At 47.1% G+C, this 25,725-nt stretch overlaps 1 protein-coding gene across 1 annotated transcript in view; it reads left to right on the plus strand.

The window, feature by feature from the left end:
• dnhd1 (dynein heavy chain domain 1) overlaps window positions 1-25,725 on the plus strand; it is a 283,483-nt gene that overhangs the window by 207,634 nt on the left and 50,124 nt on the right. Inside the window, exon 37 of the mRNA XM_072576637.1 lies at window positions 4,243-4,262. Coding sequence (XP_072432738.1) covers window positions 4,243-4,262 — 20 coding nt within the window. The remainder of the gene's footprint in view (window positions 1-4,242; window positions 4,263-25,725) is intronic.

Consider the following 25,725-nt stretch of genomic DNA (forward strand, 5'->3'; position numbering starts at 1 on the left):
ACTCACAGACTCAGAGAACATACGAGCTTTGTTCCAAAGCTCTCCCAGAATCTTCATCCTCAGTCCCACCCTGGCCTCATTCCTCTTTCCAACCTCCCCACCACCCCCACTTCCCCAAACACACATACACCTCCCCATTCCCTTGAATGTCCCCTACAGACCAGGTACAGGGTGTGTGGGCCTATCCAAGATGTAGGGTAAGAAGATAATTGATTAAAGGGTATAAAGAGTGGGCGGCACGGTGGCACAGTGGTTAGCACTGCTGCCTCACAGCGCCAGAGACCCGGGTTCAATTCCCGCCTCAGGCGACTGACTGTGTGGAGTTTGCACATTCTCCCCGTGTCTGCGTGGGTTTCCTCCGGGTGCTCCGGTTTCCTCCCACAGTCCAAAGATGTGCAGGTTGGGTGAATTGGCCATGCTAAATTGCCCGTAGTGTTAGGTAAGGGGTAGATGTAGATGTACATGTAGGGGTATGGGTGGGTTACACTTCGGCGGGGCGGTGTGGACTTGTTGGGCCGAAGGGCCTGTTTCCACACTGTAAGTAATCTAATCTAATCTGAACAACTGTGCTGTTCAGCTGCTGACCCGATGGACTGAATGGCCACTTTCTATGCTGCACCAGTCTGATTTAACATTTCCTGATATAGGACACAGGCAGATTTATTTGCTGCCCTTCAAACTCAAGTGAAACTACAAACGACCTGGGACAACTCGGGCATTCTGCTTGAACGTCTCATCGGTAAGAACTTCTTTTTTATTCACTCACGGGGCATGGGCTGAATAACAAATTGCATTGATATAGCACCTTTAATGATGATGAGATACTGCAGTGCATCTTGTAGATGGCATACACTGCTGTTACTGAAGGGGGTGGATGAATAGGAGAAACATCTTCAGACAGAGAGTGGTGAATCTGTGGAACTCATTGCCACAGAAGGCTGTGGAGGTGAGGTCATTGAGTGTATTCAAGACTGAGATAGATAGGTTCTTGATTATCAAGGGGATCAAGGGTTATGAGGAGAAAGTGGGAAAATGAGGTTAAGAAACATATCAGCCATGATTGAATAACAGAGCAGACTTGATGGGCTGAATGGCCTAATTTCTGCTCCTATGTCTTATGGTCCTTATGTTGAAGGTGGTGGCTGGAGTGATCAATGTGAGGATTGTGAAGTGAACACTGTAATCAACTCACACAGCAGGGAGCATACCCTGAACCCAGGAGCAACCAGGGATTTCACTAGTGTAATCATCAAACTAATGACACTGAGACATCGAATGAGGATCAGAACAGGAGACCAAAAGTTGGGTTAAACATTTCTGTTTTAAGGAATATCTCAAAGGAGAGTGTTAGAGAGAGAGCGAGATGTGGGGGGTTTTAGGGAGACAATTGCACAGCCAGCTAATTGCCCAGGGATGGATTATGAATTGAATTGAATTTAATTTAATTTGTTGTCATGTGTACCAAGGCACGGTGAAAAGCTTTGTCTTGTGAGCAATGCAGGCAGATCACAGAGTCAAGTAGCATTGATAATAAATAATAGGTAAACAGCGGCAAAAACAAAAACACAGGGACAGGCAAATGTTAAGAGTTTGTGAGTCCATTCAGTATTCTAACAACAGTAGGGTAGAAACTGTTTCGAAAATGGCTGGTGTGTGTGTTCAGGCTTCTGTACCTTCTCCCCGATGGTAGAGGTTGTAGAAACACATTGCCAGGGTGAGATGGATCTTTGAGAATGCTGGTGGCCTTTCCTTGACAGCGGGCCTGGTAGATGGATTCTATAGATGGGAGGTTGGCCTTTGTGATTGTCCGGGCCGAGTTCACCACTCTCTGTAACCATCTCCGATCCTGAATGGTACAGTTGCCATACCAGGTAGTGATACATCCAGACAGAATGCTCTCGATGGCATACCTATAAAAGTTGGCAAGGGTATTCGCTCTCATGCCAAATTTCCTCAGCTGCCTGAGGAAGAAGAGATGTTGTTGGGCCTTTGTAACCAGTGCATCCACATGAAGAGTCCAAGAAAGCTTGTTGTGGATGACCACTCCCATGAGCTTGACACTCTCCACTCGTTCCACCTCTGTGCTGTTAATGTGTAGGGGGGGGGGCATGAGTAACATCCCGCCAAAAGTCAATAATGAGTTCCTTGGTTTTTCCGGCATTGAGAGCTGGGTTGTTCTCAGTGTACCATTTTTCCAGGTCTTCCACCACCTGTCTGTAGTCTGTTTCGTTGCCATCTGAGGTTCAACCAACTATGGTGGTGCCCTCAGCAAACTTGTAAATGGCATTAGTCTTGGTATTTGGTGACGCAGTCATGGGTATACAGTGAGTACAGTAGGGGGCTGAGTACACACTCCTGGGGGGCTCCAGTGTTGAGTGTTAGTGACAATGAGATATTGTCCCCGGTCGTCACCGATTGTGACCTGTGGGTCAGGAAACTGAGGATCCAGTTGCAAAGAGTGGGGTTTAGTGTGAGATCACTAGGTTCAGTAATCAGTCTCGAGGAGCTAATAGTGTGGAAGGCTGAACTGTAGTCGATGAGTAGGATTCTTACATAACTATTCTTGGTGGCAAGATGTTCTAGGGAGGAGTGAAGGGCAAGTGATATGGCATCTGACGTGGATCTGTTGGTCTGATAAGCAAATTGGAGTGGGTCAAGAGTAATGGGGAGGCTGGAGTTGATTAATGCCATGACCAGCCTTTCAAAGCACTTCATGACCACAGAAGCTACGGCCACTGGGCGGTACTCATTGAGACATGCTCCATTAGCCCACTGGCTCTCTTGAAACAGGCAGGGACAGTGGCCTTCTGCAGGGGGAGGTTAAAAATGTCCGAGAAGATCTCTGCCAGTTGATCTGCGCATGCTGAGTGCACGGCCTGGTACTCCATCTGGTCCCATCACTTTGCTTGGATTCACATGAAGGAAAACTGATCTGACCTCTGAGGCAGTGACTGTTGGGATAGATTCGTCAGGATTTGTCAGAATAGGTGTTACCTCTCTGCCACCCAGCCAGGGACACCCTCATCCCATGAATCAATAATAATTAAACAAGAGGAAACAGATTTACAATAAGTACCAGAAAGCAGCAGAGAAGTGAGAAAAAATGACTTTGCTCAGCAAGTTGTGATCTGGGGTGCATTGCTTGAAAGGGCAGTGGAAACAGATTCAAAAGAACTTGCAAAGAAAATTTCAGAATTGCAAGGAAGGATGAAGGGAGTGGGACTAATTGAATAGATCTTTCACACAGCTAACACAGGCTCAATGGACCAACAGATTCTCCTGCTGTTCCGTAACAATCTATGACAAAAAGGGATACCTGCATTTATGTAACACTTTTCATAACCTCAGATTGTCCTGAATTGTTTTTGAAGTCAAGTAAAATATTTGTGAAGTCTGGAAAAAATGCAGGCACCAACTCGCACAGAGTAAAATCCCACCAACACTGACAGCAGTGTACAGACTAATCTGTTTAGTGCCACTGATTAAGGGAGAAAGATTGGTCCTGGACAGTAGGGAGAATCACCCCTACTCTTTACGTAAATATTCTGCACTGTGGCCCCACTCTCTGATCTACATGACTTGCTGAGTTGAGGCAAGATGTAATTTCTTTTTCACTTGTTCTTTCCAGGCATGACTGTGTACAGTGGTCACCTGTTAGACAGGGAGGATCAGGCAGCACTGGACAGCATTATTAACCACTGCCTGACGAGTTCCGAGGGTCCGTCCAGCAAGGGAATCCGCGGCCTCATTACATTACTCATTGGCACCAGAGGTAATGAATCCAGCTTTCGTCCTTTAGAATCACAGACTTGTTACAGCACACATTGAGGCCATTTGGCCCTTCATGTCTGCACCTGCTGTCCAAACACTTAATGCCATTCTGCTGCCTGCTTGCTGTAATGTTGCATATTACTGCTTTTCAAATAACCATCCAATTTCCTTATGAAAACCTCAATTGAGTCTGCCTCCCCCACACTCTCAGACAGTACATTTCAGACCCTAATCACTTGAGTGAACCTGCCACTTTCACCCAAATGGCATCACATGTATAATCCATTTGGAGTAATATTAATGGGCTTTTCTTTAGTTCTTTATGTCAATGGAGCTTGCCCGTATTCCTTCAATTGATCAAACTGCTATTCTTATAAAAGCCATCTTCCAATTGTGGAATTGAGCATGAACCTTTGTGACTGCATTCACCGAATTTCTGTAATCACTGCTGAATCTGGTTGACCCATCCAGTTTAAGAATTAAAACTACTGGTAAACTCCAGCTGCTTTAACCAGGTTCATTCCAGCACACACTGGATCTCTGTTTTCACCTGAGCGTGTTTCACCGGGCCTAGCTGACAGGGTGTTGTTTTCTTTGTCCTGATTTTCCTACATCCACATTGTGTCTAGTTAATGTAGAACACCCAGGCAAATCTCTGCAGATTGCCTTATACTTTCTCAGTGGTTTTACGGGATCCTCGCATTGGCCTTTCTCTAAATTTGAGAACAATATAAGGACCATGCCTTTTTATTTTGTGTGTGTTCTTTAAACTATGGCCTGAAATGAGAAAGAGCTGCTTTAAAAGCAGTGTTTGTTTTGAAAGGAAATAACCTGAAACATTTGCAGTCATCATGTAAACATTGTGCTGAACAAGCAGTAATCGCAGCTGAAGAAAAGAATGAAGGGGAATCGTATTTAAACCTGTAAAATTCTCACAAGACTAAACAGAGTAACCACAGGAAGGATGTTCTCAATCACCAGGGAATCCAGAACTCGGGAGTTATAGTTTAAGGATAGGGAGTAGGCCATTTAGGACTGAGCTGAGTAAAAATGTCTTCACCCAGAACTGGGAGGCCTGTGGAATTCACTTTGACCGAAAGCTGTGAATGTTTTCAACAAGAGATTGGATATTGTTCTTCGGGCTAAAGAGATCTAAGGGCATGGGGGAACAATGGGAAGAGTGGTCTTAGCTGGATGATCAGCCATGATTGTATTGAATGGTGGAGCAGGTTCAAAGGGCCGAATGGCCTACTACTGCTCCTGTTTTCTATGTTTTCGTGTTGCTTGTAGGCTTCAATACTTTGGTCCTTAACTTGGATTCTTGTGATGGAAGGCAGTGAGGTTTTGAATTCTTTTAAGAAAATAACTCTAAGGGCTTGTAATGTTGGTATCCATCTGTCAAAATTACTTTGCTTAATCCTTTCAAATTGACCAAGGGAATAGGCAAATCTGTAGCAGACAGAGTTCAATGTAAGCAAGTGTGAGGTTATCCTTTTGGACTGAAAAAGGACTTTCTAGATGGTGTGAAGTTAAATTCAGTGGATGTCCAATGAAACTTGAGGTTTCAAATGTGTATGTCTTTCAAATTCCACAAACAGGTATAGAAAATAATTAAGAAGATTAATGAAATGCATGTCTTTCATATCGAGAGAACTGGAATACAATGATGCAGAAGTTATTCTGCAGTTATACAAAACCCACATGGTGTACTGTGAGCAGATTTGAGCTCCACACATTAGGAAGGTTAGATGAGCCTTGGAGCAAATACAACATAGGCTTTACAAGAATGATACCTGAATGTCAGGGGTTAAGTTAAGAGGAGAGATTTTACAAATGAGGCCTGTTTTCTCTAGAATTTACAAAGTTAAGGGGTGATCTGATCAAAGCCTTCAAGATATTAACAGGAAGAGACAGGGTAGAGAAAGATAAACTATTTCCAGTGGCTAGGGATTCTAGAATTAGGGGCATAGTCTGAGAATTAGGAGAGATGTTATGAAGCACTTCTACACACAAAGGGTGCAAGAGGTTTGGAATTCTCTTCCACAAACAGCAGTGAATGCTGGATTAGTCAGTAATTTTAAATCTGAGATAGATACTTTTATGTTAAGCAAAGGCATTAGGGATATGAGTGAAAGACCGGTATATGGAGTTAGGCCACAGATCAGCGATGATCTCATTGAATGGCGGAAAATCTTGGGTGGCTGAGTGGCCTGCTGCTGTTCCTGTGTTGCTATAAATTCAGTGCAGGTTTTCCCAGCTGCTTCCTTCCTTTCCAGAACCTTTGTCTTTTTGCCTCAGGCACCAACTCATACGCAGACAAAATAGTTATCTATACAACATCGTAATCACAAGAAGTCTCCTTTGATAGTGAAGTATACATTTCCTGTGCTTTATCTATCAATCCAATCCCCTGTCCTTTTTTGCCCAGTTTATTTGCTTCAAAGTTTGGCAGGGCCTGTGCAAACTTAAACATCTCCTTGCAGACTCCCCCACCCATTTGCTCCATCATTATTTGATGTTTCCTGTTTCAACTGCATCATTCGGTCCACCTTGTCCATGCTGAATAAATACCCTAATCTAATCTAGTCCCATTTGCCAGCACTTGGCCCATATCTCTGTAAACCCTTCCTATTCAAATACCCATTCACTTGTCTTTTCAATGCTGCAACTGTACCAGCTTCCACCATTTCCTCTGGCAGCTCATTCCATACACGCAATGCTTTCTGCGTGAAAAAGTTGCCCCTTAGATCCCTTTTAAATTTTTCCCCTCTCACCCTAAACCTATGCCCTCTAGTTCGGGACTCACCGATCCCAGGGAAAAGACTTTGCCTATTTACCCGATCCATGCCCCTCATAATTTTGTAAACCTCTATAAGGTCACCCCTCAGCCTCCGACGCTCCAAGAAAACACCCCAACCTGTTCAGCCTCTTCCCTATAGCTCAAATCCTCTAACCCTGGCAACATCCTTTTAAATCTTTTCTGAACCCTTGAAGTTTCACAACACCCTTCCAATAAGGAGACCAGAATTGCACGAAATATTCCAAAAGTGGCCTAACCAATGTACTGTACAGCCGCAACATGACCTCCCAATGCTCTGACCAATAAGGGAAAGCATACAAAACGCCTTCTTCACTATCCTATCAACTGCGACTCCACTTTCAAAAAGCTATGAACCTGTACTCCAAAGTCTCTTTCTTCAGCAACACTCCCTAGGACCTTACCATTAAGTGTATAAGTCCTGCCCTGATTTGCTTTTTCAAAATGCCAACAGCTCACATTTATCTAAATTAAACTCCATCTGCAAATTCTCAGCCCGTTGGTCCATCTGATTCCGCTGTAATCTGAGGTAATCTTCTTCGCTGTCCACTACACCTCCAGTTTTGGTGTCGTCTGCAAACTTACTATCTATACCTCCTGTGTTCACATCCTAATCATTTATATAAATGACAAAAACTAGAGGACCCAGCACAAATCCTTCTGGCACTCCACTGGTCACAGGCCTCCAATCTGAAAAGCAACCCTCCACCACCACCCTCTGTCTTCTACCTTTCAACAGTTCTGTATCCAAATGGCTAGTTCTCCCTGCGATCTATGAGATCTAACCTTGCTAACCAGTCTCCCATGGGGAACCTTGTCAAACACCTTACCGAAGCCCATATAGATCGTGCCGACTGCTCTGCCCTCAATGAAGTAATCCTCTTTGTTACTTCTTAAAAAATTCAGTCAAGTTTGTGAGACATGATTTCCCACATACAAAGCCATATTGACTATCCCTAATCAGTCCTTGCCTTTTGCAAATATATGTACATCCTGTCCCTCAGGATTCCCTCCAACAACTTGCCCACCACATGATGTCAGGCTCACTTGTCTATAGTTCCCTGGCTTGTCCTTACCGCCCTTCTTAAATGGTGGCACCACAGTAACCAACCTCCAGTCTTCCAGCACCTCACCTGTGACTATTGATGATACAAATATATCAATAAGAGGCCAGGCAATCACTTCCCTACCTTTCCACAGAGTTCTCGGGTACACCTGATCAGGTCCTGGGGATTTATCCACTTTTATGCATTTCAAGACATCCAGCACCTCCTCTGTAATATGGACAATTTTCAAGATGTCACCATCTATTTCCCCACACTCTGTATCTTCCCTGTCCTTCTCCACGGTAAATACTGATGCAAAATACTCATTTATAATCACTCCCATCTCTTGTGGCTCCACACTTGGGCCGCCTTGCTGATCTTTGAGAGGCCCCATTCTCTCCCTAGTTACCCTTTTGTCCTTAATGATTAGTTATTTGCCAATACCACATCCCAATCCTCATTGCCTCAGAGCAATCCCGGACAAGCCTCTGGAATATTGGGTGGTTCTGGTTGTGTTTCAAATTCCACATTTGACTCTTCTCCCCAACATGAACCTATCCACCTCGATCATAAAAATATTGACCCACCTTCTGAGGTTAGAGTTCCAAACTCTTTCAACTCTGTGAGAAAAAAAATCTTCACCATAGGAAGATATGATCACTGATTTTAAAATGCTGCCCACTAGCTTTGGATTCATCTACAAAAAGAAATATCCTTTTCCTCATCTACTTTGTCAAGCCCATTCAAATCTGATACAATTCCCCACCCCCTACTTCTAGGGAAACCTTTCCTCATAAAATAACTTACTCATTCTGAGTATCAATTTGATAAACCTCCTCTGAACCATCATCAATGCATTTACAGCCTTCCTTAAATGAGGAGATTAAAACTGTACAGTGTTCAAGATGTCATCTCACAAATGCCATGTATAACTGAAGCTTGACATCCTTACTTTTATGTCAATTCCTCTCATAATAAAGGATCAAATCCCATTCTGCAAGTCACTATTCTGCATTCTCCATTTAAGTAATATTCTGCCTTTTAATTCTCCCTGCCAAAATGAAGAACTTCACATTTTCCCACATTACACTCCATCTGCCAGATTTTTGCCGATTTCTAGAACCTATCTCTGTCATCTGTAACTTCTTTATGTTGCCTTCGCAACACACATTCCTACCTCCTGGGTGTTGTCTGGGAATTGAGTTGCGGTGTCCTCATCTAAGTCATTGAGGTAAATTGTAAAATATTGAGGTCCCAGCACAGACCCCTATGGGACTCCAATTGACACATCCTGCCAATCAGACAGACACATTTTGCATATTCCCTGTTTTCTGCCAGCCAGCCACTCTTCTATCCATGCTAATAGGTTACCACTTACACTATGAGCTTTTATTTTCCAAAATAACTTTTTGTTATGACACTTCACCATATAACTTCTTGAAATGTGAATCCAGTGTGTTTATCCACAGCATGAGTCTTCAGAGAACAGTGACTCCGAGAACAGTGACTCAGCCAACAGTGACTCAGCCAACAGTGACTCAGAGAACACTGACTCATCCTACAGTGACTCAGAGAACAGTGACTCAGCCGACAGTGACTCAAAGAACAGTGACTCAGCCAGCAGTGACTCCGAGAACAGTGACTCAGAGAACAGTGACTCAGCCAACAGTGACTCAGAGAACAGTGACTCAGGCAACAGTGACTCAGAGAACAGTGACTTAGCCAACAGTGACTCAGCCAACAGTGACTCAGAGAACAGTGACTCAGCCAACAGTGACTCAGAGAACAGTGACTCAGCCAACAGTGACTCAGAGTACAGTGACTCAGAGAACAGTGACTCAGCCAACAGTGACTCCAAGAACAGTGACTCCAAGAACAGTGACTCAGAGAACAGTGACTCAGCCAACAGTGACTCAGAGAACAGTGACTCAGGCAACAGTGACTCAGAGAACAGTGACTTAGCCAACAGTGACTCAGCCAACAGTGACTCAGAGAACAGTGACTCAGCCAACAGTGACTCAGAGAACAGTGACTCAGCCAACAGTGACTCAGAGTACAGTGACTCAGAGAACAGTGACTCAGCCAACAGTGACTCCAAGAACAGTGACTCAGAGAACAGTGACTCAGCCAACAGTGACTCCGAGAACAGTGACTCAGCCAACAGTGACTCAGCCAACAGTGACTCAGAGAACAGTGACTCAGCCAACAGTGACTCAGCCAACAGTGACTCAGAGAACAGTGACTCAACTAACAGTGACTCAGCCAACAGTGACTCAGAGAACAGTGACTCAGCCAACAGTGACTCAGAGAACAGTGACTCAGCCAACAGTGACTCAGAGAACAGTGACTCAACTAACAGTGACTCAGAGAACAGTGACTCAGAGAACAGTGACTCAGCCAACAGTGACTCAGAGAACAGTGACTCAACTAACAGTGACTCAGAGAACAGTGACTCAGAGAACAGTGACTTAGCCAACAGTGACTCCGAGAACAGTGACTCCGAGAACAGTGACTCCGAGAACAGTGACTCAGAGAACAGTGACTCAACTAACAGTGACTCAGCCAACAGTGACCCTGCCAACAGTGACTCAGAGAACAGTGACTCAGAGAACACTGACTCAGAGGACAGTGACTCAGCCAACAGTGACTCAGCCAACAGTGACTCCGAGAACAGTGACTCAGAGCACAGTGACTCAGCCAACAGTGACTCAGCGAACGCTGACTCAGAGAACAGTGACTCAGAGAACAGTGACTCAGCCAACAGTGACTCCGAGAACAGTAACTCAGACAACAGTGACTCAGCCAACAGTGACTAAGCCAACAGTGACTCAGAGAACAGTGACTCAACTAACAGTGACTCAGAGAACAGTGACTTAGCCAACAGTGACTCAGAGAACACTGACTCAGCCAACAGTGACTCAGAGAACAGTGACTCAGAGAACAGTGATTCAGCCAACAGTGACTCAGCCAACAGTGACTCAGCCAACAGTGACTCAGAGAACAGTGACTCAGCCAACTGTGACTCAGCCAACTGTGACTCAGAGAACAGTGACTCAACTAACAGTGACTCAGAGAACAGTGACTCAGAGAACAGTGACTCAACTAACAGTGACTCAGAGAACAGTGACTTAGCCAACAGTGACTTAGCCAACAGTGACTCAGCCAACAGTGACTCAGCCAACAGTGACTCAGAGAACAGTGACTCAGCCAACAGTGACTCAAAGAACAGTGACTCAGCCAACAGTGACTCAGCCAACAGTGACACCGCCAACAGTGACTCAGAGAACAGTGACTCAACTAACAGTGACTCAGAGAACAGTGACTTAGCCAACAGTGACTCAGAGAACACTGACTCAGCCAACAGTGACTCAGAGAACAGTGACTCAGAGAACAGTGATTCAGCCAACAGTGACTCAGCCAACAGTGACTCAGCCAACAGTGACTCAGAGAACAGTGACTCAGCCAACTGTGACTCAGCCAACTGTGACTCAGAGAACAGTGACTCAACTAACAGTGACTCAGAGAACAGTGACTCAGAGAACAGTGACTCAACTAACAGTGACTCAGAGAACAGTGACTCAGAGAACAGTGACTCAGCCAACAGTGACTCAGCCAACAGTGACTCAGCCAACAGTGACTCAGAGAACAGTGACTCAGCCAACAGTGACTCAAAGAACAGTGACTCAGCCAACAGTGACTCAGCCAACAGTGACACCGCCAACAGTGACTCAGCCAACAGTGACTCAGAGAACAGTGACTCAGCCAACAGTGACTCAAAGAACAGTGACTCAGCCAACAGTGACTCAGAGAACAGTGACTCAGCCAGCAGTGACTCAGCCAACAGTGACTCAAAGAACAGTGACTCAGAGAACAGTGACTCAGAGAACAGTGACTCAGAGAACAGTGACTTGGCCAACAGTGACTCAGAGAACAGTGACTCAGCCAACAGTGACTCAGAGAACAGTGACTCAGAGAACAGTGACTTAGCCAACAGTGACTCAGCCAACAGTGACTCAGCCAACAGTGACTCAGAGAACAGTGACTCAGCCAACAGTGACTCAGAGAACAGTGACTCAGAGAACAGTGACTCAGAGAACAGTGACTCAGCCAACAGTGACTCAGAGAACAGTGACTCAACTAACAGTGACTCAGAGAACAGTGACTCAGAGAACAGTGACTTAGCCAACAGTGACTCAGAGAACAGTGACTCAACTAACAGTGACTCAGAGAACAGTGACTCAGAGAACAGTGACTTAGCCAACAGTGACTCAGAGAACAGTGACTCAGCCAACAGTGACTCAGTCAACAGTGACTCTGAGAACAGTGACTCAGCCAACAGTGGCTCAGAGAACAGTGACTCAGAGAACAGTGACTCAGCCAACAGTGACTCAGCCAACAGTGACTCAGAGAACAGTAACACAGAGAACAGTGACTCAGCCAACAGTGACTCCGAGAACAGTGACTCAGAGAACAGTGACTCAGCCAACAGTGACTCAGCCAACAGTGACTCAGAGAACAGTGACTCAACTAACACTGACTCAGAGAACAGTGACTTAGCCAACAGTGACTCAGAGAACAGTGACTCAGAGAACAGTGACTCAGCCAACAGTGACTCAGCCAACAGTGACTCAGAGAACAGTAACACAGAGAACAGTGACTCAGCCAACAGTGACTCCGAGAACAGTGACTCAGAGAACAGTGACTCAGCCAACAGTGACTCAGCCAACAGTGACTCAGAGAACAGTGACTCAACTAACACTGACTCAGAGAACAGTGACTTAGCCAACAGTGACTCAGAGAACAGTGACTCAGAGAACAGTGACTCAGCCAACAGTGACTCAGCCAACAGTGACTCAGAGAACAGTAACACAGAGAACAGTGACTCAGCCAACAGTGACTCCGAGAACAGTGACTCAGAGAACAGTGACTCAGCCAACAGTGACTCAGCCAACAGTGACTCAGAGAACAGTGACTCAACTAACACTGACTCAGAGAACAGTGACTCAGAGAACAGTGACTTAGCCAACAGTGACTCAGAGAACACTGACTCAGCCAACAGTGACTCAAAGAACAGTGACTCAGCCAACAGTGACTCAGCCAACAGTGACTCCGCCAACAGTGACTCAGCCAACAGTGACTCAGAGAACAGTGACTCAGCCAACAGTGACTCAAAGAACAGTGACTCAGAGAACAGTGACTCAGAGAACAGTGACTCAGCCAGCAGTGACTCAGCCAACAGTGACTCAAAGAACAGTGACTCAGAGAACAGTGACTCAGAGAACAGTGACTCAGAGAACAGTGACTTGGCCAACAGTGACTCAGAGAACAGTGACTCAGAGAACAGTGACTCAGAGAACAGTGACTTAGGGAACAGTGACTCCGAGAACAGTGACTCAGAGAATAGTGACTCAGAGAACAGTGACTCAGAGAACAGTGACTCAGAGAACAGTGACTTAGCCAACAGTGACTCAGCCAACAGTGACTCAGCCAACAGTGACTCAGAGAACAGTGACTCAGCCAACAGTGACTCAAAGAACAGTGACTCAGCCAACAGTGACTCCGCCAACAGTGACTCAGCCAACAGTGACTCCGCCAACAGTGACTCAGCCAACAGTGACTCAGAGAACAGTGACTCAGCCAACAGTGACTCAAAGAACAGTGACTCAGCCAACAGTGACTCAGAGAACAGTGACTCAGCCAGCAGTGACTCAGCCAACAGTGACTCAAAGAACAGTGACTCAGAGAACAGTGACTCAGAGAACAGTGACTCCGAGAACAGTGACTCCGAGAACAGTGACTCAGCCAACAGTGACTCAGAGAACAGTGACTCAGAGAACAGTGACTCAGCCAACAGTGACTCAGAGAACAGTGACTCAGAGAACAGTGACTTGGCCAACAGTGACTCAGAGAACAGTGACTCAGCCAACAGTGACTCAGAGAACAGTGACTCAGAGAACAGTGACTCAGAGAACAGTGACTCAGAGAACAGTGACTCAGAGAACAGTGACTTAGCCAACAGTGACTCAGAGAACAGTGACTCAGCCAACAGTGACTCAGAGAACAGTGACTCAGAGAACAGTGACTTAGCCAACAGTGACTCAGAGAACAGTGACTCAGCCAACTGTGACTCAGAGAACAGTGACTCAACTAACAGTGACTCAGAGAATAGTGACTCAGAGAACAGTGACTCAGCCAACAGTGACTCAGAGAACAGTGACTCAGAGAACAGTGACTTAGCCAACAGTGACTCAGCCAACAGTGACTCAGCCAACAGTGACTCAAAGAACAGTGACTCAGCCAACAGTGACTCCGCCAACAGTGACTCAGCCAACAGTGACTCCGCCAACAGTGACTCAGCCAACAGTGACTCAGAGAACAGTGACTCAGCCAACAGTGACTCAAAGAACAGTGACTCAGCCAACAGTGACTCAGAGAACAGTGACTCAGCCAGCAGTGACTCAGCCAACAGTGACTCAAAGAACAGTGACTCAGAGAACAGTGACTCCGAGAACAGTGACTCCGAGAACAGTGACTCAGCCAACAGTGACTCAGAGAACAGTGACTCAGAGAACAGTGACTCAGCCAACAGTGACTCAGAGAACAGTGACTCAGAGAACAGTGACTTGGCCAACAGTGACTCAGAGAACAGTGACTCAGCCAACAGTGACTCAGAGAACAGTGACTCAGAGAACAGTGACTCAGAGAACAGTGACTCAGAGAACAGTGACTTAGCCAACAGTGACTCAGAGAACAGTGACTCAGCCAACAGTGACTCAGAGAACAGTGACTCAGAGAACAGTGACTTAGCCAACAGTGACTCAGAGAACAGTGACTCAGCCAACTGTGACTCAGAGAACAGTGACTCAACTAACAGTGACTCAGAGAACAGTGACTCAGAGAACAGTGACTCAGCCAACAGTGACTCAGAGAACAGTGACTCAGAGAACAGTGACTTAGCCAACAGTGACTCAGCCAACAGTGACTCAACTAACAGTGACTCAGAGAACAGTGACTCAGAGAACAGTGACTTAGCCAACAGTGACTCAGCCAACAGTGACTCAGCCAACAGTGACTCAGAGAACAGTGACTCAGCCAACAGTGACTCAGCCAACAGTGACTCAAAGAACAGTGACTCAGCCAACAGTGACTCAGCCAACAGTGACTCCGCCAACAGTGACTCAGCCAACAGTGACTCAGAGAACAGTCACTCAGCCAACAGTGACTCAAAGAACAGTGACTCAGCCAACAGTGACTCAGAGAACAGTGACTCAGCCAGCAGTGACTCAGCCAGCAGTGACTCAGAGAACAGTGACTCAGCCAACAGTGACTCAGCCAACAGTGACTCAGAGAACAGTGACTCAGAGAACAGTGACTTAGGGAACAGTGACTCCGAGAACAGTGACTCAGAGAATAGTGACTCAGAGAACAGTGACTCAGAGAACAGTGACTCAGAGAACAGTGACTTAGCCAACAGTGACTCAGAGAACAGTGACTCAGCCAACAGTGACTCAGAGAACAGTGACTCCGAGAACAGTGACTCAGCCAACAGTGACTCCGAGAACAGTGACTCAGAGAACAGTGACTCAGCCAACAGTGACTCAGCCAACAGTGACTCAGCCAACAGTGACTCAGAGAACAGTGACTCAGAGAACAGTGACTCAGAGAACAGTGACTCAGCCAACAGTGACTCAGAGAACAGTGACTCAGAGAACAGTGACTCAGAGAACAGTGACTCAGCCCACAGTGACTCCGAGAACAGTGACTCAGCCAACAGTGACTCAGCCAACAGTGACTCAGAGAACAGTGTCTCAACCAACAGTGACTCAGAGAACAGTGACTCAGCCAACAGTGACTCAGCCAACAGTGACTCCGAGAACAGTGACTCAGAGAACAGTGACTCAGCCAACAGTGACTCAGAGAACAGTGACTCAACTAACAGTGACTCAGAGAACAGTGACTCAGAGAACAGTGACTCAGCCAACAGTGACTCAGAGAACAGTGACTCAACTCACAGTGACTCAGAGAACAGTGACTCAGAGAACAGTGACTCAGGCAACAGTGACTCAGAGAACAGTGACTCAGAGAACAGTGACTCAGCCAACAGTGACTCAGAGAACAGTGACTCATGGAACAGTGACACAGCCAACAGTGACTCAGCCAACAGTGACTCAGAGAACAGTGACTCAGAGTTCAGTGACTCAGCCAACAATGACTCAGAGAACAGTGACTCAGAGAACAGTGACTCAGCCAACAGTGACTCCAAGAACAGTGACTCCAAGAACAGTGACTCAGAGAACAGTGACTCAGCCAACAGTGACTCAGAGAACAGTGACTCAGGCAACAGTGACTCAGAGAACAGTGACTTAGCCAACAGTGACTCAGCCAACAGTGACTCAGAGAACAGTGACTCAGCCAACAGTGACTCAGAGAACAGTGACTCAGCCAACAGTGACTCAGAGTACAGTGACTCAGAGAACAGTGACTCAGCCAACAGTGACTCCAAGAACAGTGACTCCAAGAACAGTGACTCAGAGAACAGTGACTCAGCCAACAGTGACTCCGAGAACAGTGACTCAGCCAACAGTGACTCAGCCAACAGTGACTCAGAGAACAGTGACTCAGCCAACAGTGACTCAGCCAACAGTGACTCAGAGAACAGTGACTCAACTAACAGTGACTCAGCCAACAGTGACTCAGAGAACAGTGACTCAGCCAACAGTGACTCAGAGAACAGTGACTCAGCCAACAGTGACTCAGAGAACAGTGACTCAACTAACAGTGACTCAGAGAACAGTGACTCAGAGAACAGTGACTCAGCCAACAGTGACTCAGAGAACAGTGACTCAACTAACAGTGACTCAGAGAACAGTGACTCAGAGAACAGTGACTTAGCCAACAGTGACTCCGAGAACAGTGACTCCGAGAACAGTGACTCCGAGAACAGTGACTCAGAGAACAGTGACTCAACTAACAGTGACTCAGCCAACAGTGACCCTGCCAACAGTGACTCAGAGAACAGTGACTCAGAGAACACTGACTCAGAGGACAGTGACTCAGCCAACAGTGACTCAGCCAACAGTGACTCCGAGAACAGTGACTCAGAGCACAGTGACTCAGCCAACAGTGACTCAGCGAACGCTGACTCAGAGAACAGTGACTCAGAGAACAGTGACTCAGCCAACAGTGACTCCGAGAACAGTAACTCAGACAACAGTGACTCAGCCAACAGTGACTAAGCCAACAGTGACTCAGAGAACAGTGACTCAACTAACAGTGACTCAGAGAACAGTGACTTAGCCAACAGTGACTCAGAGAACACTGACTCAGCCAACAGTGACTCAGAGAACAGTGAAGCAGAGAACAGTGATTCAGCCAACAGTGACTCAGCCAACAGTGACTCAGCCAACAGTGACTCAGAGAACAGTGACTCAGCCAACTGTGACTCAGCCAACTGTGACTCAGAGAACAGTGACTCAACTAACAGTGACTCAGAGAACAGTGACTCAGAGAACAGTGACTCAACTAACAGTGACTCAGAGAACAGTGACTTAGCCAACAGTGACTTAGCCAACAGTGACTCAGCCAACAGTGACTCAGCCAACAGTGACTCAGAGAACAGTGACTCAGCCAACAGTGACTCAAAGAACAGTGACTCAGCCAACAGTGACTCAGCCAACAGTGACACCGCCAACAGTGACTCAGAGAACAGTGACTCAACTAACAGTGACTCAGAGAACAGTGACTTAGCCAACAGTGACTCAGAGAACACTGACTCAGCCAACAGTGACTCAGAGAACAGTGACTCAGAGAACAGTGATTCAGCCAACAGTGACTCAGCCAACAGTGACTCAGCCAACAGTGACTCAGAGAACAGTGACTCAGCCAACTGTGACTCAGCCAACTGTGACTCAGAGAACAGTGACTCAACTAACAGTGACTCAGAGAACAGTGACTCAGAGAACAGTGACTCAACTAACAGTGACTCAGAGAACAGTGACTCAGAGAACAGTGACTCAGCCAACAGTGACTCAGCCAACAGTGACTCAGCCAACAGTGACTCAGAGAACAGTGACTCAGCCAACAGTGACTCAAAGAACAGTGACTCAGCCAACAGTGACTCAGCCAACAGTGACACCGCCAACAGTGACTCAGCCAACAGTGACTCAGAGAACAGTGACTCAGCCAACAGTGACTCAAAGAACAGTGACTCAGCCAACAGTGACTCAGAGAACAGTGACTCAGCCAGCAGTGACTCAGCCAACAGTGACTCAAAGAACAGTGACTCAGAGAACAGTGACTCAGAGAACAGTGACTCAGAGAACAGTGACTTGGCCAACAGTGACTCAGAGAACAGTGACTCAGCCAACAGTGACTCAGAGAACAGTGACTCAGAGAACAGTGACTTAGCCAACAGTGACTCAGCCAACAGTGACTCAGCCAACAGTGACTCAGAGAACAGTGACTCAGCCAACAGTGACTCAGAGAACAGTGACTCAGAGAACAGTGACTCAGAGAACAGTGACTCAGCCAACAGTGACTCAGAGAACAGTGACTCAACTAACAGTGACTCAGAGAACAGTGACTCAGAGAACAGTGACTTAGCCAACAGTGACTCAGAGAACAGTGACTCAACTAACAGTGACTCAGAGAACAGTGACTCAGAGAACAGTGACTTAGCCAACAGTGACTCAGAGAACAGTGACTCAGCCAACAGTGACTCAGTCAACAGTGACTCTGAGAACAGTGACTCAGCCAACAGTGGCTCAGAGAACAGTGACTCAGAGAACAGTGACTCAGCCAACAGTGACTCAGCCAACAGTGACTCAGAGAACAGTAACACAGAGAACAGTGACTCAGCCAACAGTGACTCCGAGAACAGTGACTCAGAGAACAGTGACTCAGCCAACAGTGACTCAGCCAACAGTGACTCAGAGAACAGTGACTCAACTAACACTGACTCAGAGAACAGTGACTTAGCCAACAGTGACTCAGAGAACAGTGACTCAGAGAACAGTGACTCAGCCAACAGTGACTCAGCCAACAGTGACTCAGAGAACAGTAACACAGAGAACAGTGACTCAGCCAACAGTGACTCCGAGAACAGTGACTCAGAGAACAGTGACTCAGCCAACAGTGACTCAGCCAACAGTGACTCAGAGAACAGTGACTCAACTAACACTGACTCAGAGAACAGTGACTTAGCCAACAGTGACTCAGAGAACAGTGACTCAGAGAACAGTGACTCAGCCAACAGTGACTCAGCCAACAGTGACTCAGAGAACAGTAACACAGAGAACAGTGACTCAGCCAACAGTGACTCCGAGAACAGTGACTCAGAGAACAGTGACTCAGCCAACAGTGACTCAGCCAACAGTGACTCAGAGAACAGTGACTCAACTAACACTGACTCAGAGAACAGTGACTCAGAGAACAGTGACTTAGCCAACAGTGACTCAGAGAACACTGACTCAGCCAACAGTGACTCAAAGAACAGTGACTCAGCCAACAGTGACTCAGCCAACAGTGACTCCGCCAACAGTGACTCAGCCAACAGTGACTCAGAGAACAGTGACTCAGCCAACAGTGACTCAAAGAACAGTGACTCAGAGAACAGTGACTCAGAGAACAGTGACTCAGCCAGCAGTGACTCAGCCAACAGTGACTCAAAGAACAGTGACTCAGAGAACAGTGACTCAGAGAACAGTGACTCAGAGAACAGTGACTTGGCCAACAGTGACTCAGAGAACAGTGACTCAGAGAACAGTGACTCAGAGAACAGTGACTTAGGGAACAGTGACTCCGAGAACAGTGACTCAGAGAATAGTGACTCAGAGAACAGTGACTCAGAGAACAGTGACTCAGAGAACAGTGACTTAGCCAACAGTGACTCAGCCAACAGTGACTCAGCCAACAGTGACTCAGAGAACAGTGACTCAGCCAACAGTGACTCAAAGAACAGTGACTCAGCCAACAGTGACTCCGCCAACAGTGACTCAGCCAACAGTGACTCCGCCAACAGTGACTCAGCCAACAGTGACTCAGAGAACAGTGACTCAGCCAACAGTGACTCAAAGAACAGTGACTCAGCCAACAGTGACTCAGAGAACAGTGACTCAGCCAGCAGTGACTCAGCCAACAGTGACTCAAAGAACAGTGACTCAGAGAACAGTGACTCAGAGAACAGTGACTCCGAGAACAGTGACTCCGAGAACAGTGACTCAGCCAACAGTGACTCAGAGAACAGTGACTCAGAGAACAGTGACTCAGCCAACAGTGACTCAGAGAACAGTGACTCAGAGAACAGTGACTTGGCCAACAGTGACTCAGAGAACAGTGACTCAGCCAACAGTGACTCAGAGAACAGTGACTCAGAGAACAGTGACTCAGAGAACAGTGACTCAGAGAACAGTGACTCAGAGAACAGTGACTTAGCCAACAGTGACTCAGAGAACAGTGACTCAGCCAACAGTGACTCAGAGAACAGTGACTCAGAGAACAGTGACTTAGCCAACAGTGACTCAGAGAACAGTGACTCAGCCAACTGTGACTCAGAGAACAGTGACTCAACTAACAGTGACTCAGAGAATAGTGACTCAGAGAACAGTGACTCAGCCAACAGTGACTCAGAGAACAGTGACTCAGAGAACAGTGACTTAGCCAACAGTGACTCAGCCAACAGTGACTCAGCCAACAGTGACTCAAAGAACAGTGACTCAGCCAACAGTGACTCCGCCAACAGTGACTCAGCCAACAGTGACTCCGCCAACAGTGACTCAGCCAACAGTGACTCAGAGAACAGTGACTCAGCCAACAGTGACTCAAAGAACAGTGACTCAGCCAACAGTGACTCAGAGAACAGTGACTCAGCCAGCAGTGACTCAGCCAACAGTGACTCAAAGAACAGTGACTCAGAGAACAGTGACTCCGAGAACAGTGACTCCGAGAACAGTGACTCAGCCAACAGTGACTCAGAGAACAGTGACTCAGAGAACAGTGACTCAGCCAACAGTGACTCAGAGAACAGTGACTCAGAGAACAGTGACTTGGCCAACAGTGACTCAGAGAACAGTGACTCAGCCAACAGTGACTCAGAGAACAGTGACTCAGAGAACAGTGACTCAGAGAACAGTGACTCAGAGAACAGTGACTTAGCCAACAGTGACTCAGAGAACAGTGACTCAGCCAACAGTGACTCAGAGAACAGTGACTCAGAGAACAGTGACTTAGCCAACAGTGACTCAGAGAACAGTGACTCAGCCAACTGTGACTCAGAGAACAGTGACTCAACTAACAGTGACTCAGAGAACAGTGACTCAGAGAACAGTGACTCAGCCAACAGTGACTCAGAGAACAGTGACTCAGAGAACAGTGACTTAGCCAACAGTGACTCAGCCAACAGTGACTCAACTAACAGTGACTCAGAGAACAGTGACTCAGAGAACAGTGACTTAGCCAACAGTGACTCAGCCAACAGTGACTCAGCCAACAGTGACTCAGAGAACAGTGACTCAGCCAACAGTGACTCAGCCAACAGTGACTCAAAGAACAGTGACTCAGCCAACAGTGACTCAGCCAACAGTGACTCCGCCAACAGTGACTCAGCCAACAGTGACTCAGAGAACAGTCACTCAGCCAACAGTGACTCAAAGAACAGTGACTCAGCCAACAGTGACTCAGAGAACAGTGACTCAGCCAGCAGTGACTCAGCCAGCAGTGACTCAGAGAACAGTGACTCAGCCAACAGTGACTCAGCCAACAGTGACTCAGAGAACAGTGACTCAGAGAACAGTGACTTAGGGAACAGTGACTCCGAGAACAGTGACTCAGAGAATAGTGACTCAGAGAACAGTGACTCAGAGAACAGTGACTCAGAGAACAGTGACTTAGCCAACAGTGACTCAGAGAACAGTGACTCAGCCAACAGTGACTCAGAGAACAGTGACTCCGAGAACAGTGACTCAGCCAACAGTGACTCCGAGAACAGTGACTCAGAGAACAGTGACTCAGCCAACAGTGACTCAGCCAACAGTGACTCAGCCAACAGTGACTCAGAGAACAGTGACTCAGAGAACAGTGACTCAGAGAACAGTGACTCAGCCAACAGTGACTCAGAGAACAGTGACTCAGAGAACAGTGACTCAGAGAACAGTGACTCAGCCCACAGTGACTCCGAGAACAGTGACTCAGCCAACAGTGACTCAGCCAACAGTGACTCAGAGAACAGTGTCTCAACCAACAGTGACTCAGAGAACAGTGACTCAGCCAACAGTGACTCAGCCAACAGTGACTCCGAGAACAGTGACTCAGAGAACAGTGACTCAGCCAACAGTGACTCAGAGAACAGTGACTCAACTAACAGTGACTCAGAGAACAGTGACTCAGCCAACAGTGACTCAGAGAACAGTGACTCAACTCACAGTGACTCAGAGAACAGTGACTCAGAGAACAGTGACTCAGGCAACAGTGACTCAGAGAACAGTGACTCAGAGAACAGTGACTCAGCCAACAGTGACTCAGAGAACAGTGACTCATGGAACAGTGACACAGCCAACAGTGACTCAGCCAACAGTGACTCAGAGAACAGTGACTCAGAGTTCAGTGACTCAGCCAACAATGACTCAGAGAACAGTGACTCAGAGAACAGTGACTCAGCCAACAGTGACTCCGAGAACAGTGACTCCGAGAACAGTGACTCAGAGAACAGTGACTCAGCCAACAGTGACTCAGAGAACAGTGACTTAGCCAACAGTGACTCAGAGAACAGTGACTCAGCCAACAGTGACTCAGAGAACAGTGACTCAGAGAACAGTGACTCAGCCAACAGTGACTCAGAGAACAGTGACTCAGCCCACAGTGACTCCGAGAACAGTGACTCAGCCAACAGTGACTCAGAGAACAGTGTCTCAACCAACAGTGACTCAGAGAACAGTGACTCAGCCAACAGTGACTCAGCCAACAGTGACTCAGAGAACAGTGACTCAACTAACAGTGACTCAGAGAACAGTGTCTCAGCCAACAGTGACTCAGAGAACAGTGACTCAACTAACAGTGACTCAGAGAACAGTGACTCAGGCAACAGTGACTCAGGCAACAGTGACTCAGAGAACAGTGACTTAGCCAACAGTGACTCAGCCAACAGTGACTCAGAGAACAGTGACTCAGCCAACAGTGACTCAGAGAACAGTGACTCAGAGAACAGTGACTCAGCCAACAGTGACTCAGAGAACAGTGACTCAACTAACAGTGACTCAGAGAACAGTGACTCAGGCAACAGTGACTCAGGCAACAGTGACTCAGAGAACAGTGACTCAGAGAACAGTGACTCAGCCAACAGTGACTCAGAGAACAGTGACTCATGGAACAGTGACACAGCCAACAGTGACTCAGCCAACAGTGACTCAGAGAACAGTGACTCAGAGTTCAGTGACTCAGCCAACAATGACTCAGAGAACAGTGACTCAGAGAACAGTGACTCAGCCAACAGTGACTCCGAGAACAGTGACTCAGAGAACAGTGACTCAGCCAACAGTGACTCAGAGAACAGTGACTTAGCCAACAGTGACTCAGAGAACAGTGACTCAGCCAACAGTGACTCAGAGAACAGTGACTCAGAGAACAGTGACTCAGCCAACAGTGACTCAGAGAACAGTGACTCAGCCCACAGTGACTCCGAGAACAGTGACTCAGCCAACAGTGACTCAGCCAACAGTGACTCAGAGAACAGTGTCTCAACCAACAGTGACTCAGCCAACAGTGACTCCAAGAACAGTGACTCCAAGAACAGTGACTCAGAGAACAGTGACTCAGCCAACAGTGACTCAGAGAACAGTGACTCAACTAACAGTGACTCAGAGAACAGTGTCTCAGCCAACAGTGACTCAGAGAACAGTGACTCAACTAACAGTGACTCAGAGAACAGTGACTCAGGCAACAGTGACTCAGGCAACAGTGACTCAGAGAACAGTGACTTAGCCAACAGTGACTCAGCCAACAGTGACTCAGAGAACAGTGACTCAGCCAACAGTGACTCAGAGAACAGTGACTCAGAGAACAGTGACTTAGCCAACAGTGACTCAGCCAACAGTGACTCCGAGAACAGTGACTCAGCCAAGTAACTCAGCCAACAGTGACTCAGCGAACAGTGACTCAGCCAACAGTGACTCAGAGAACAGTGACTCAACTCACAGTGACTCAGAGAACAGTGACTCAGAGAACAGTGACTCAGGCAACAGTGACTCAGAGAACAGTGACTCAGAGAACAGTGACTCAGCCAACAGTGACTCAGAGAACAGTGACTCATGGAACAGTGACACAGCCAACAGTGACTCAGCCAACAGTGACTCAGAGAACAGTGACTCAGAGTTCAGTGACTCAGCCAACAATGACTCAGAGAACAGTGACTCAGAGAACAGTGACTCAGCCAACAGTGACTCAGCCAACAGTGACTCCGAGAACAGTGACTCCGAGAACAGTGACTCAGAGAACAGTGACTCAGCCAACAGTGACTCAGAGAACAGTGACTTAGCCAACAGTGACTCAGAAAACTGTGACTCAGCCAACAGTGACTCAGAGAACAGTGACTCAGAGAACAGTGACTCAGCCAACAGTGACTCAGAGAACAGTGACTCAGCCCACAGTGACTCCGAGAACAGTGACTCAGCCAACAGTGACTCAACCAACAGTGACTCAGCCAACAGTGACTCAACCAACAGTGACTCAGAGAACAGTGACTCAGCCAACAGTGACTCAGAGAACAGTGACTCAACTAACAGTGACTCAGAGAACAGTGACTCAGAGAACAGTGACTCAGGCAACAGTGACTCAGAGAACAGTGACTTAGCCAACAGTGACTCAGCCAACAGTGACTCAGAGAACAGTGACTCAGCCAACAGTGACTCAGAGAACAGTGACTCAGAGAACAGTGACTCAGCCAACAGTGACTCAGAGAACAGTGACTCAGAGAACAGTGACTCAGAGAACAGTGACTCAGCCAACAGTGACTCAGAGAACAGTGACTCATGGAACAGTGACTCAGCCAACAGTGACTCAGCCAACAGTGACTCTGAGAACAGTGACTCAGAGTTCAGTGACTCAGCCAACAATGACTCAGAGAACAGTGACTCAGAGAACAGTGACTCAGCCAACAGTGACTCAGAGAACAGTGACTCCGAGAACAGTGACTCCGAGAACAGTGAGTCAGAGAACAGTGACTCAGCCAACAGTGACTCAGAGAACAGTGACTTAGCCAACAGTGACTCAGCGAACAGTGACTCAGAGAACAGTGACTCAGCCAACAGTGACTCTGAGAACAGTGACTCCAAGAACAGTGACTCAGCCAACAGTGACTCAGCCAACAGTGACTCAGAGTACAGTGACTCAGAGAACAGTGACTCAGAGAACAGTGACTCAGGGAACAGTGAATCAAAGAACAGTGACTCAGCCAACAGTGACTCAGCCAACAGTAACTCAGAGTACAGTGACTCAGAGAACAGTGACTCAGAGAACAGTGACTCAGGGAACAGTGAATCAAAGAACAGTGACTCAGCCAACAGTGACTCAGAGAACAGTGACTCTGAGAACAGTGACTCAGAGAACAGTGACTCAGAGAGCAGTGACTCAGCCAACAGTAGCTCAGAGAACAGTGACTCAGAGAACAGTGACTCCGAGAACAGTGACTCAGAGAACAGTGACTAAGCCAACAGTGACTCAGAGAACAGTAACACAGAGAACAGTGACTCAGCCAACAGTGACTCCGAGAACAGTGACTCAGAGAACAGTGACTCAGCCAACAGTGACTCAGCCAACAGTGGCTCAGAGAACAGTGACTCAGAGAACAGTGACTCTGAGAACAGTGACTTAGCCAACAGTGACTCAGAGAACAGGAACACAGAGAACAGTGACTCAGCCAACAGTGACTCCGAGAATAGTGACTCAGAGAACAGTGACTCAGCCAACAGTGACTCAGCCAACAGTGACTCAGTCAACAGTGACTCTGAGAACAGTGACTCAGCCAACAGTGGCTCAGAGAACAGTGACTCAGAGAACAGTGACTCAGCCAACAGTGACTCAGCCAACAGTGACTCAGCCAAC

The sequence above is a fragment of the Chiloscyllium punctatum genome, chromosome 9 (assembly GCF_047496795.1).
Source record: "Chiloscyllium punctatum isolate Juve2018m chromosome 9, sChiPun1.3, whole genome shotgun sequence".
NCBI classification, from domain to species: Eukaryota; Metazoa; Chordata; class Chondrichthyes; order Orectolobiformes; family Hemiscylliidae; genus Chiloscyllium; species Chiloscyllium punctatum.